The sequence below is a fragment of the Cervus canadensis genome, chromosome 18 (assembly GCF_019320065.1).
Source record: "Cervus canadensis isolate Bull #8, Minnesota chromosome 18, ASM1932006v1, whole genome shotgun sequence".
In the NCBI taxonomy this organism is placed as follows: Eukaryota; Metazoa; Chordata; class Mammalia; order Artiodactyla; family Cervidae; genus Cervus; species Cervus canadensis.
In genome coordinates, this window is record NC_057403.1 from 18,146,401 (window position 1) to 18,159,295 (window position 12,895).

Sequence of the window (12,895 nt, forward strand, 5' to 3'; positions counted from 1 at the left end):
AATGTGTGCTCATGAATGTTACTAGTATGATTAATGTGCAGGAATTGGTTTGCATTCAAGGGGGAAGTGAGTGCTGAGAGCTGGGATTCAGTTTCTAAGCCAAATATTTTTCATATTTTAGGGCAAAGGAAGAGACTGGAAGTGGAGACTGTGAGGAGGTGTGTGATCAGTGGTGACTGTGACCGGGAGACCACGTGAGGCTGTGGGTTCATGCATGGTGTAGGAGGATGGTGTGCAATCCTGTGCACAACTATGTGACTGCGGGTGGCTGTATATGACTTGTGACCGCAAGTGAGGCTGAGATGGAGAGTTGTATGTCTTAGCACTGGGCGTCACTGAGGATGACAGTGTAACATCCGGAGCTCCTGGGAGTGTGTGTCTTAGTGACACTTGGGGAACATGTGCTGTTGGAATGTGACTGTGGACTCTGTCGGTAATTATGTGGAGTGTGTGAGCTGTTGTGTGAGCACGTTAATGAGTGGAGTTGTGTAACATTGTATATATGACTTTCAGACTGTCATTAAAGGATTGTATGACAATCACATATAACTGTTTGCCTTTATGTCAACAGCCTCTGCTCTATGCCCCAACTTGTGCTGAGTGACGCTGGGGACCCAGTGGTGACAGGTGCCCTGGCCCTGTCCTCATGGGGCACTCAGGCCAGTGGGGGAAGACAGACAGTATTTGTGATGTGATTTAATGATGGCGTGAACATATGCAGGATGGACACAGTATCATGGGAACTGTAGGAAGCTGTGATTGTGTTGCTGAGTGAGTGGAGAAGTCCATGCCCAGAGTGTGTGGCTGTGTGTCACTGTGGATGACTGTCAACCTGTGGGGGAGAACCTTTGGCTCACAGGGTGTGATGCTGGATTGTGGGACTATGAATGAATATGAAGAACACGTTCAGTGAGGCACAGTATGTGAGATGCTGTGCCGTGCCTCTCTGCAGCTCAGCGTATGGGGTCATGTGTGACATTGTGTGTGTGGCCCCTCGCGTGGTGGCTGGATGGGACAGGTGGGACAACGTGAGGGGCTGTGCGCCCTGGGAGGGGGGTCCTCAGGATGCTGACTCTGTGACTGCGCTCCCCCACGTGACCCTGAGTGGCTGTGATACTCACAGATGACTGGCCCCCTGCGCCAGGTCTCTGCCCCAGCTCCCCGCTCCTGTTCCTTGGCCCGCCCTGGCCCCGCCCCCTACCCCTACCCCAGGCTGTCACCTCCTGCGGAGCCCAGGCGAGGCCGTGGAGGCGACAGCGTCAGAAGCAAGTGATTGAGAGGCGAGCTGGGAACAGGTGAGGGCTCCCCCATCTTAGCCATGCCCCCGCCCCTCTGTCCCCTCACGTCTCCAGACCCCTCTTGCTCTGTGCCTTTGTCTCAGCTTCTCTGTGCCGGCGGTCTATGTCCTTCTGTCTATCTCTCAGTATCTCTGTCTCCACGTCGCAAATCCCTGTTTAGCCGCTAGTTCTATATCTCTGTCTGTTTGCCCCATTCTCTGTGTCTCTCCATGTCTCTACCTCCTCTGTCTCCTAGTCCACATTTTCGTCTCTGTCTTCCTCTCCCTTTTGATGTCTGGTCTCTTGTCATGTCTCATTCTGTCTGTCTCTGTGTCTCTCAGTTTCTATGTTTGTCTCAAGCATTTCTGACTCGTGTGTTTCTGGGGCTCCAACCAACATCCTCCTGTTTCCTCCTTTCCCTGCATGGTGCCGGATGTGGGGCGTTGGGGGCTGGACTGATTTCCAAGCATCTGGGCCCCTCACCTTTCTAGTCCCTAAGGAGAGCTATTGACCCATTAACTCTGGGTTTTATCCGCAGCCAGGGAAGTTTGATAAGGTCGGGTTCCTATCCGTGATTTGAAAACCCTTTGAACTGGGAGAGTGGGAAGTCCAAGAGTCACTTCGAGCTACATGTCCTCCTCTCCAAGGTGGTCCCCAGGTTCCCCCGAGTCTCTAGGTCTAGACTGCGGGTGACTCTGGAGCTTCCCGTCCAGCGCAACTCTAAGGCAACCGCACCCTCTGCAAACACCCCCCTTCCATCACCGCTGCCCCAGCAACAGCCGGGGGCGGGCCGGGGAATCAGGTGTTGGAGATCGGTCTCCGCCCACTCCTCAAGACTCACCCCCTCCCCCACCACCTGGCCCCAAATCATCACTCGTAGTTGTGGGGGGCGCTGTCTCCGGGGTATGCGACTCCCTGAGCGGAGAGCGCTGGGGCTAGGAGAGGAGGCAGAGGCTCCTGATTCTGCCTCGGACCCGCAGACCCGGCTGCCCTTGCGTGACCGGACCCTTCGTTCTCCATGCCCTGCTGCCCACACGATGCCCACCTGTCCACCCTGGTGGCCGCTGCTTCTGCTCTCGCTGTGGGAGCCGCTGCTCCGGAGCGCGGAGGTGAGAACCAGAGGAGCCAAGGCGCTCAAGGCTTGGAGGGATGTTGGGGCCGGTTTTAAGTCGTATCCCACTGGGAAGACTGTTTCAAGGCTCCCCACCTGCCCAGATTCAAGTTTTGATGGCTGTTTCTAGTCCTTCTTCTTCCCCAACTCTCCGCAAATCTCCTGATAATTTCCAGCCACCTCCATCTCCTAATTTTCCTGAAGGTTTTTAGTTCCCCACAGCAACTCCCCTGGTGGTTTCTAGGCACCCCTCAAGACTTAAAAGAGGTTTCTAAGCCGCTCCAAGACCCTCTAGGGTGTCTCTGGCCCTCAGGGGATCTTGCTGCCTGGGAGCTGGGGTCGGGGCGCGGGCCGCGGTGGGAGGGGTGGTCCTCCCTTCTCTCTTTTTGTAGGCAGGCTCTGAGGGGCAGACGGCGGGAGCGCTGTACCAGCGCTGGGAGCGGTACCGCAGGGAGTGCCAGGAGACGCTGGAGGCCTCGGAGCGCCCAGCAGGTGTGACAGGGGTGGAGGACTGCGGGCAAGGGAAGGGCTGGGGCTGAGAGGGATGGGCTTGAGGCCGGCTTGGGGCTGACACGCCGCCGAGGCCCGAAAGAGAAGTCTGAGGGTCTGGGGTAAAAGTGGGCCACGAGGGGGACGCCAGAGATGAAGCTTGAAAGCGGAGGGGTCTTGGGCCGGGTTTACACTCGGCGGGTGGGACCTAAAGGGGACGGCGAAGGGGGCGGGGTTTGGGGTGGAGTCTAGGAAGGGCCCTGCAGACTGGGAAGCATCTGCGGCGGGACCTTTCTTGGTGGGAGGAGCACAGAATTAGGCTCGAAATATGGGCGGGGCCTTGGGGCCTAGTGGGAGGAGCTACGAAGGAGCAGGGACGCGACCACTCCGGGTGGGCGCGGCTCGGGCGGGGCTTGTGAGTGCAGGCCCGAGATGCCTTGGGCTCTGTCCGAACTCCGGCCCCCACGCCCACCCCAGGTCTCGCCTGTAACGGGTCCTTCGATATGTACGTCTGCTGGGACTACACTGCACCCAACGCCACTGCCCGTGCGTCCTGCCCTTGGTATCTGCCCTGGCACGGCCACGGTGAGCTGCCGGGCGGACCCCAGGCCCACCTCTGACACAGAGACCTCCCTCCTAAGCCTGGTCCCAGACGCCACTCCCCCGCAGCTCCCTGGTCCTCTTGGGCTGGATGTCTCCGTCTGTGTGTCCCTCCAGATAACATCCCTCCTCTGTCTCTGTATTTCTCTGACGACGACCAGGTTATTTTCTCTCCTTTTTATGAGTCTGTCTCTGTACATCTTGGTCTTCCTTGCCTAACTAGCAGTGTGACCTGGGGTTCAACTGCTCAATTGTGTCCGACTCTTTGTCATCCCATGGACTGCCGCACGCCAGGCTCCCCTGTCCTTCACTGTCTCCCAGAGTTTGCTCACACTCATGTCCATTGAATCAGTGATGCCATCCAATCATCTCAACCTCTGTCGTCCCCTTCTCCTCCTGCCTTCAATCTTTCCCAGCATCAGTCTTTTCCAATAAAATTTCTTTATGCCTCAGTTCCTCATTTGTGAATTGATGTTTATGACAGTACCAAGTTCATAGGTTTGTTAAGAATATTAAATTAGTACATGTAAAATGCTATATTACAGTTTATCATCATCATCACTGGATATCTCTTTCTGCCTTTGTCTCAGTTCGTCTTTCTGTCTCCATCTCTCTCTGTGTGCCTCTGATTCCCTCCCTTGTTTCCCCTCAGTGGCTAAAGGCTTTGTCCTCCGCCAATGTGGCAGTGATGGCCAATGGGGACCTTGGAGAGACCATTCTCAGTGTGAAAACCCAGAGAAAAATGGGGTTTTTCAGGTAAGAAAAGGAGACATTTCAGGGTATGATTTCTAGGCAGCAGCAGAAAAGCAGCAGCCTCAGACAGAGCCTGAAGCCCCTTGTACCATTCAGGATCCTGGGTTCCAAGTGATAGAAATTCAACTCCTTGCTTGAAGGAGAAAGAGAAAGATATTGGCTTTTGTGATTGAAAATTATAAGGCTACAGCTTCAGGTACAGCTGGATCTAAGTGCTAAAATGATGTAGTTGGGAATCTCTCTCACCATATTGTACTTCTGTTTTTCTCTATGATGATGTCCTCTTTTTTTTTGTGGGGTGGAAAAGGTGGCCCCCACTGGTACCAGGCTCACATTCTTACCTACCAAGCAATGCTATCGGCAGACTGAGCTTTCTTCTCAATAGCTCCAACTTAATGTCCCAGGACTGACCATCACTGGCCTGATTTGGGTAGCATACCTGCCCCTGAGTAATCACTCTGTGTGTGTGTGCGTGCATGTGTGTGTGTGTGCGTGTGTGTGTGTGCATGCGTGTGTGTGTGCATGTGTGTGTGTGTGTAGTGTAGTGTTAGATAGAATGCTTTGATTCGTTGGTCACATGCCCAGTCCTGGACTTGAGGGGTGGAATGCCCCACTCAAACAAAGGTTGATAGATTCCCCAAAAGAAAATTGGGGTCCGAGGAGGAACAAAGAGCAGCTCCTTTATGGCCCAAGGGCAGGAGTTGAGCTCTATTTCTTTTTAAAATTTATTCATTAATTTTTGGCTGCACCAGGTCTTCATTGCTTTGTGCAGGCTTTCTCTAGTTGCAGTGAGCGGGGTCTAGTCTTAGTTGCGGCATGCAGGCTTTTCGGTCTGGGCTCAGCAGTTGTGGCTTGCAGGAGCTGAGCTCTATTCCTGTGTCCTCTTCCCCCACCTCCACCCCCAGGACCAAAGGCTGACCTTGGAACGGCTGCAGGTTGTGTACACCGTGGGCTACTCCCTGTCCCTTGCCACACTGCTGTTCGCCTTGCTCATCTTGAGTACCTTCAGGTGGGACCCCCCCCAACCCTGAACAGAAGCAGCAGAGACTGGGCTTCACTTTTCCCAGAAAGATGGGGGTAGTCAGGCTCCACTGGCAACAAGTATCCAGTGGTGGTTCTGTGGGGAGGGCTGGGACATAGTTTAAGGGACTCTGTGTGGCCAAGGACAGGCCCTCAGACTGCCTCCCAAACCCCCCAGGCGGCTGCGCTGCACTCGCAACTACATCCACATCAACCTGTTCACGTCTTTCATGCTGCGGGCGGCTGCCATCCTTACCCGGGACCGTTTGCTTCCTCCCCCTGGCCCCTACCCTGGGGATCAGGCCCTTACCTCGTGGAACCAGGTGAGCGCATCCTTCTCTTTCTCAAATTGAGATTCTGCCTCCTCTGGTAGGGCCAGAGAGTTCCCATTCCATTTACTACCTCCTAGCCTATCAGTCGGAGAAGGCAATGGCACCCCACTCCAGTATTCTTGCCTGGAAAAATCCCATGGACGGAGGAGCCTGGTAGGCTGCAGTCCATGGGGTCTCGAAGAGTCGGACACGACTGAGCGACTTCACTTTCACTTTTCACTTTCATGCACTGGAGAAGGAAATGGCAGCCCACTCCAGTGTTCTTGCCTGGGGAATCCCAGGGACAGGAGCCTGGTGGGCTGCCGTCTATGGGGTCGCACAGAGTCGGACACGACTGACGTGACTTAGCAGCAGCAGCCTATCAGTGGGCTTCCCTGGTGGCTCAGAAAGTAAAGAATGCCTGCAGTGCAGGAGACCTGGGTTCGATCCCTGGATTGGGAAGATCCCCTGGAGAAGGGAAAGGCCACCTATTCCAGTATTCTGGCCTGGAGAATTCCATGGACTGTATAGTCTACGGGGCCACAAAGAGTCAGACATGACTGAGCAATTTTCACCCTATCAACCGGGCTTCCCTGGTGGTTCAATGGTGAAGAACCTGTCTACCAATGCAGGAGACATGGGTTCGGTCCCTGGGTCGGGAATATCCCCTGGAGAAGGAAATGGCAACCCACTGCACTGTTCTTCCCTGGGAAATCCCAGACAGAAGAGCCTGGTGGGCTACAGTCCATGGGGTCACAAAAGACTTAGACACGACTTAGCAAGGAAACAACAAAAAGAACAATAATGTTATCCACTGTTAATCTCTCTAGACCCTTCTGACACAACTAGAGAGGGACCCTCCCTACACAGCCTCCCCCATCATTGAACTCTCATCCCGTTATCTCCTCTACTGGAACGTTTCCATTCCCTTTCTCTCAGTATCTCACCCGTTGGAGTTTTGCACCAATAAGAGAGTCCCCTGCTAGAGGCGAGACCGAAGTTGGCAGGATGGGAGAAAATAATCGATGGGGGGATTTGGTAGATACCAATTTGTTCCAGGGAGACAAGATGGGCGAGACTAGAGACTAGGGGCGAATGGGGAGAGAACCTGTCTGGCAGCAAGTTGGGCCATACCAATTATTGAAAGCGACGGGGGTGGGAGAGTCCATGTGCTGGTGGGTGATGAGAGAAACCTTTTGAGAGGTGGAGTCGTTGAATTCTTAAGAGATGGGGTGGGAGAGTCCATATTCAGGGGAATCTGGGGGGAACTCATGAAATTCTCCAGGGCGGAATACTGGAGTGGGTAACCGATCCCTTCTCCAGCGGATCTTCCCGACTCAGGAATTGAACCAGGGCCTTCTGCATTGCAGGATTCCTTACCAGCGGAGCTTCCAGGGAAGATACCAATCGTTAGAGAGGTTAGAGTGGGAGAGTTCATGTAGGGAAGGAGAACAGAGTGAGTGAAGAGAGGATAGCTATATCATTCTTTGGTGATACAGAATGGGAAGAGAATATTTGATGACAAGAGATGGGCTTGGAGGGGACCCTGACTGCCCCCTCCCCCTGTCTGGCCACCCCCTAGGCCCTAGCTGCCTGTCGCACGGCCCAGATCGTGACCCAGTACTGCGTGGGTGCCAACTACACGTGGCTGCTGGTGGAAGGCATCTACCTGCACAGTCTCCTTGTGCTTGTGGGAGGCTCCGAGGAGGGCCACTTCCGCTGCTACATGCTCCTCGGCTGGGGTGAGCCCCGACCCTGTCCCCTGCCCTGTCCAGCGCGCTTCCCCTCCCGTAAACTACCCAGCTGGTCTGCCTGAGGGGGTCTCCTCCCTTCTCTAGGATTCTCCGCCTCCCCTTCCCGGCGGGGGAATTCCGCGGGTCTTGGGCCTGGAAGGGCCTGTGCGCGCTCTGACAGCTGCGGCGGGGTGGGGGGCGGGGTTGGGGTCTGCACAGGGGCCCCCACGCTTTTCGTCATTCCTTGGGTGATCGTCAGGTACCTGTTCGAGAACACGCAGTGAGTCGCGGGGTCTGGGGCGGGTCTGGTGAGGTGGGCGGGGCTTGGAGGGACGTGGGCGGTCCTTGGAGGGACGTGGGCGGGGTGAGACGGAATCTTGGGGGAGGTTCTAATTGCCTCTAAGAGCCTGGGAGGGTATATAAAGGAAACAGTCGCTTAGGAAGATGGGTTCCAGGACTACTGCAAGGGGCGGGATGAGGGCTGGGCCTAAATAGTAGCAGGGGCTTTAGGGAGATGTGGGTGTGGCCTTAAGGAAGGTGGGGAGGTTAAGTGCTTAATTCTGTGAGTCTGGGATTTTCTAGTCTATCTCAGCTCTACGCCCTCTCCTCCAGGTGCTGGGAGCGGAACGATATCAAAGCCATTTGGTGGATCATACGAACCCCTATTCTCCTAACAATCTTGGTACGGCCGGTCCCATCTCCTCCAGGCTGGTCTCAAGAATTTCCCATTTTGGGAAGCCAAGGTGGCGGGGAACTGGCTCAGTCTCTCTCTCTCTCCCCTACCCCCCCAACCCCCGCAGATTAATTTTCTCATCTTTATCCGCATCCTTGGCATCCTCGTGTCAAAGCTGAGGACGCGACAGATGCGCTGCCCGGACTACCGACTGAGGTGGGGACGGAGGGGAGGGTGACTGGGGCAAGATGGGGGACTCAGGACCCCGGCATCACTGCCACCCTCTACTCGCAGGCTGGCTCGCTCCACGCTGACGCTGGTGCCCCTGCTGGGCGTCCACGAGGTGGTGTTTGCTCCCGTGACTGAAGAACAGGCCCGGGGTGCCCTGCGCTTGGCCAAGCTCGGCTTTGAGATCTTCCTCAGTTCTTTCCAGGTGCCTAAGCGGGGTGCAGGAGCTACACCCTTTGAGTTCGGGTCCTCCTACTCAGAGAGGCAGGAGAATTAGAGTCATCCTCTGGTGCAGCCGCAGAATAGGCTGCGAAGATGGGATTTTGTTAATGCTACCCTTCCGTCCTGACTGGGGAAGCAGGGAGAAGGCAGGAGACACGGCAGCCCCAGCAGTACTGCCTCCTGGTTAAGATCGAGGGTTTTGAGATCAGCCAGGGCTGGGGCCAAATCTGGGTCCTCACTTCCCAGCTCGGTGACCTTCACCTCAGGGCCAGGGAAAAGGTGAAGCGTATGAAGTGCCAACATGCCAAATGGAAGGAGATGTCCACTGATATTTAAGGTCAACCCTGCCCGTGCTTGTCCTACCCTAGTCTCTATCCTGCTTTACCTTGTTGGGCCTCAGTTTTCCCATCTCTAAAGTGGGGACAATACTAGTTTCACTTTATAAGACTGTTCATTTATCAATTCAGCAAAAACTTATTGAACACTTACTATATACCAAGCACTTTTCCAGTCTTACTATGGGGATATGGCCAACCCAATGGTCCCTATGCTTTAGTGGGAGAGACAGATGCTAAATATGCTATATAAGTAAAATACACAGAATTTCAGATGGTGAGATGTGCCTAAAGGAGGGAGGGATGGGAAGGCAAGAAAATACAGATGACAAAGAATAGGATTGTGGACAGGGGTCAGGGAAGGCCTTGCTGAAAAGACACTAGAGCAGACACCCAAACAAGATGAGGGAATGAGCCAGGAAGATATTTGGGGGGAAATGTTCCAGGAAGAGAAATGCCAAGTGCAAGATCTCTGAGGTGGGAGAGGGTACCGATCATGATGGCACTCTCATGGCCAGCATGCCTTAAGAAGGGGGTAGTAGGATAAGACAGAGGTGAAGTACCTGGGTAGATTCATGGGCCTAGTGAGGACCTTTGGCTTTTCCTCTGAGTAAGTTGGGAGCCATGGGAGCAAAGGAACGTGATCAGAGTTGGATTTTAATGGGATAGTGGAAAGTGATAATAAGATAAGTAATATCTTACTGCATGCTTAGTCAGTCATGTTCAACTTTGCCAGACTCCTCTGTCCTTGGAATTCTCCAGGCAAGAACACTGGAGTGGGTTGCCATTCCCTTCTCCAGGGGATCTTCCCTACCCAGGGATTGAACCTGGGTCTTCTGCATTGCAGGCAGATTCTTTACCATCTGAGCCACTAGGGAAGCCCTTGTCTTGCATTAATATATCAATTACTTTATTAATTATAAATACATTTTATATATATTTACATTTCTAAATTGTTATAAAACTAATTTTTAAAAATAATTTCAAAATTAATTTTTTGATGTGCCTATTAAAGGTTATTATTAGGGAGTTTCTTGGCAGTACAGTGGTTAAGACTCAGCAGTTTCACTGTCGAGGGCCCAGGTTCGATCCCTGGTCTGGGAACTAAGATCCCGCAAGCCCTGCAGCACGGCCAAATAGATAAATCCAATATGTCATGTAGTAAGTTATGATAAGATTTAGAAAAAGGTTTAACTATGTTTCATGCACTGGACCTTCTTGTATATTAATAATACCTTAAATCTCAGCACCACCACTGTATTATTGTTCCCTTTTCCAGATGAAGAAACTGAGGCACAGAGGGGTTAAGCAGCTTGCCTAAGTGGGAAAGAAAGTGGAGAGCCGTGATCACATCCAAGCTTTCAGCCTCTGGGGTTATATGTTCTTAATCTCCAGCCCTGATGGCTCTGCAAATTGGCGAGAGCAAGGGGCCGGGGGAAGTCAGGAGCCAGGGAGAGGGTGACTGCAATAATCTAGGACCGATGTGGCGACAGGCGAGGTGGTTTGCGCCTGTAAAGGGTCAGAGCTTATTGAGGTGTTTATAACCCTGCCCCTGCACCCACTTTAACTCCTGCTCCCCTCATGGCAGGGCTTCCTGGTCAGCGTCCTCTACTGCTTCATCAACAAGGAGGTAGGGAGAGCCGCGGCCCGTCGCCCGCGCCCTCTGCCGGCCGCGCAGGGATGGCGCGCGCGCCGCCGCCTCTGAGCGCCGTCCGGTTTCAGGTGCAGTCGGAGATCCGCCGGGGCTGGCACCGCTGCCGCCTGCGCCACAGCCTCGGCGAGGAGCCGCGCCAGCAACGCGAGCCCGCCTTCCGGACCCTGCCCTCCGGCTCCAGCCCGGGCCAGGTCGCCGCTGGCCGCGCTCTGTGCTCGAGGACCCTCCCAGGTCCTGGGGGTGAGGCCAACCATGTCTTAGAAAGTTACTGCTAGGCAGCGGGATTCTTGGGTCTATTCAGTTAGCATGTATTTATTGAGCGCCTGCTGAGTACCAGGCTTGGCTTGGAGGGTGCTGGAGAAATGGCGGGGGTTTGGGGCGGGGGGCGGGGAAGGAAACAGAAAAGCCCCTGTTCTCCTAGAGATCACAACTGAGTGGGGGAAATAGGCGGTGAGGACAGACCAAATTATACTATATACACTGTGCGATGGCTTAGGAAGAAAAGTTAGGAGGGGACCTAGTGTGGTTCAGGGCATCTCTGATGAAGCGACTTTGAAGTCATGCCCAAAAGAGGTGAAGGAGACAGCTTTGCAAAGAATCGGCAGGCAAGGTTTAAGGAAGAAGGAAGAACACCCGTGAAGGCCCTAGGGCAAGAAGGAGCTTGGCTGTGTCTGAGGAAGAGAGAGGTGACCTGTCAGGTTGGAGCGGGATGAGTCAGAGCCCACAGAGGGGGAGAGAGAAGTAGGTGGGAACAGAAGAGTGGGCATTTTACTCCAGGTTCATGGAAGATTCTTTGGGGCGTCTCCTAATGGAATGGGCTAAGGTGTTATCTGCCCTGTGGGGATGGATTATTAGGGGCTATGGGGCAGCTGGGAGCCATGTCAGAAGTCTGATAATGGTGGGAGGTGATGTTAGCAGGACCAGGGTGGCAGCCATGTAAGATGTGAAATGGTTGGATTCCAGAGCTAGTTTAAAGGTAAAACTGAGAGGATTTGCTGAAGAAGGAGAGACACCAGGGATGACTTCTCAGTTTGGGATGGAGAGAGGAAAGAGGGAGGGAGATGGGGTTTGAGGTGGGGAGTACCAGGAGTGCTCTCTGGACTTGTTAAGCTGGGAGTAAGGGGCTGGAGCTCACAGGAGAGGCTGGGGATAGAAATGTGAGTGGGTACTGGGGACCAGAGAGGATTCTGTGTGTAGGTAGAAACATGCAGTTTCAGGGCAGGCATCAGAGCTGAAATCTCCATCGAGGCCAGGCCCACTGCCACCTGAAGAGATACCCACCCTTTTCGGTGGCCCCTGGGAACTATGAGATTTAGGGGGGAAGCCAGCAGCCTCAATGTGGCTGGGCCACATATATATATACACACACACGACTCTCACTCCTAAATCGCTCCCCACCAGACACACACTTAGATTCAGTTAGCACCTGGGTGTTGTTGATTCGCTTCCTTGGGGTTCCCTGCCCTCTGGACAGATATGGCTCACAGCCGCTGAATTCAATGTGCTTTGAAGCAGGCGGCCCTCATGGGCCCCTCTTGTGGGTTCTGGAAAGGTGGGGGCCTGAGGGCTGGGTCCTTGTAAATAAAGCATGAGAAAACAGTTGTCTCCGGTGTGGGGAAATCTTGGCCAGGCCAAAAGGGAGATGACAGCGGGGAGGGCAGGCTGTGTGGCCAGGCGCCGGTGGTGGCCTTGCACCCTCTGGAGAGCAGTGCTGCCTAACTTCCAAGAGATTCAAGAGTCACCAAGAGATCATGGACACCAGCTGCCACTATTCTCCATGCCTAAGAGAAGCCCCAACTGGGAATGTTCATGTGATCTCCTGCTATTTAAACTATATGCAGCGTGTACGATTAAAATTGTGTGTGTGATGATCATGTTCTTTTTTTAAAAAAATTAATTAGTAATTTGTGACTGTGCTGGGTCTTCGTTGCTGCATGCAGGCTTTCTTTAGTTGCAGCAACTGGGGGCTCCTCTCTAGTTGCAGTATGTGGTCTCCTCATTGCAGTGGTTTCGCTTGTTGCAAAGCTTGGGCTCTAGGCACACAGGCTTCTCAGCAGCGGTGGGCTTCATTAGTTTCAGAATCTTTCCAGAGCAGGGATCGAACCCATGTTAGGTTTGGACACAATGCAAGTGTCCCCTGCATTGGCAGGCAGACTCTTAACCACTGGATCCATCAGGGAAGTCCACGGACCAAACATTTTCTGAAAGCTGCTTCTCTAGAAAGATGGTGGAGGAATACTAATGCTGCAGGAACCAGCCTGGTTCAAACCTTAGGTTGGCTACAATTTAGCTGTGTGACTTGGGGAAAATTCCTAACCTCTCTGTGCCTCAGGTTCACTTCGGGGAAATAGAAATGATCACACTGACATCCTAGGATGGCCTGAAGTTCCTAACAGTATCTCACTTGTGCACGGAACACACTTGGCCAGTTTGCCTAGTACTTTTCCTGCAACCTGTTTTCACTTTCATTCACTTGAATTGGAAGAGGG

At 53.6% G+C, this 12,895-nt stretch overlaps 1 protein-coding gene and 1 non-coding gene across 2 annotated transcripts; one reads left to right on the forward strand and one right to left on the reverse strand.

The window, feature by feature from the left end:
* Window positions 1-881: 881 nt before the first annotated feature.
* Window positions 882-11,360, forward strand: GIPR (gastric inhibitory polypeptide receptor). The gene is made up of 14 exons (XM_043435516.1): window positions 882-1,295; window positions 2,258-2,386; window positions 2,781-2,880; window positions 3,355-3,462; window positions 4,130-4,233; window positions 5,136-5,239; window positions 5,429-5,573; window positions 7,144-7,303; window positions 7,514-7,574; window positions 7,907-7,976; window positions 8,095-8,183; window positions 8,262-8,400; window positions 10,341-10,382; window positions 10,475-11,360. The coding sequence occupies exons 2-14, from the start codon at window positions 2,315-2,317 to the stop codon at window positions 10,679-10,681; spliced, it is 1,401 nt and encodes a 466-aa protein (XP_043291451.1). The 5' UTR covers window positions 882-1,295; window positions 2,258-2,314; the 3' UTR covers window positions 10,682-11,360.
* On the reverse strand, window positions 9,559-9,630 carry TRNAC-GCA. Its single transcript has one exon. It is a non-coding gene; the product is annotated as a tRNA-Cys (tRNA).
* Window positions 11,361-12,895: the final 1,535 nt, after the last annotated feature.

Excerpts from the sequence above, each read along its gene's own strand:
- GIPR (XM_043435516.1), top strand. The coding sequence starts at position 2,315 with ATGCCCACCTGTCCACCCTGGTGGCCGCTGCTTCTGCTCTCGCTGTGG. Across the intron at positions 2,387-2,780 it reads CGCTGCTCCGGAGCGCGGAG|GCAGGCTCTGAGGGGCAGAC; the intron begins GTGAGAACCAGA and ends CTCTTTTTGTAG. Across the intron at positions 5,240-5,428 it reads CTCATCTTGAGTACCTTCAG|GCGGCTGCGCTGCACTCGCA; the intron begins GTGGGACCCCCC and ends CAAACCCCCCAG.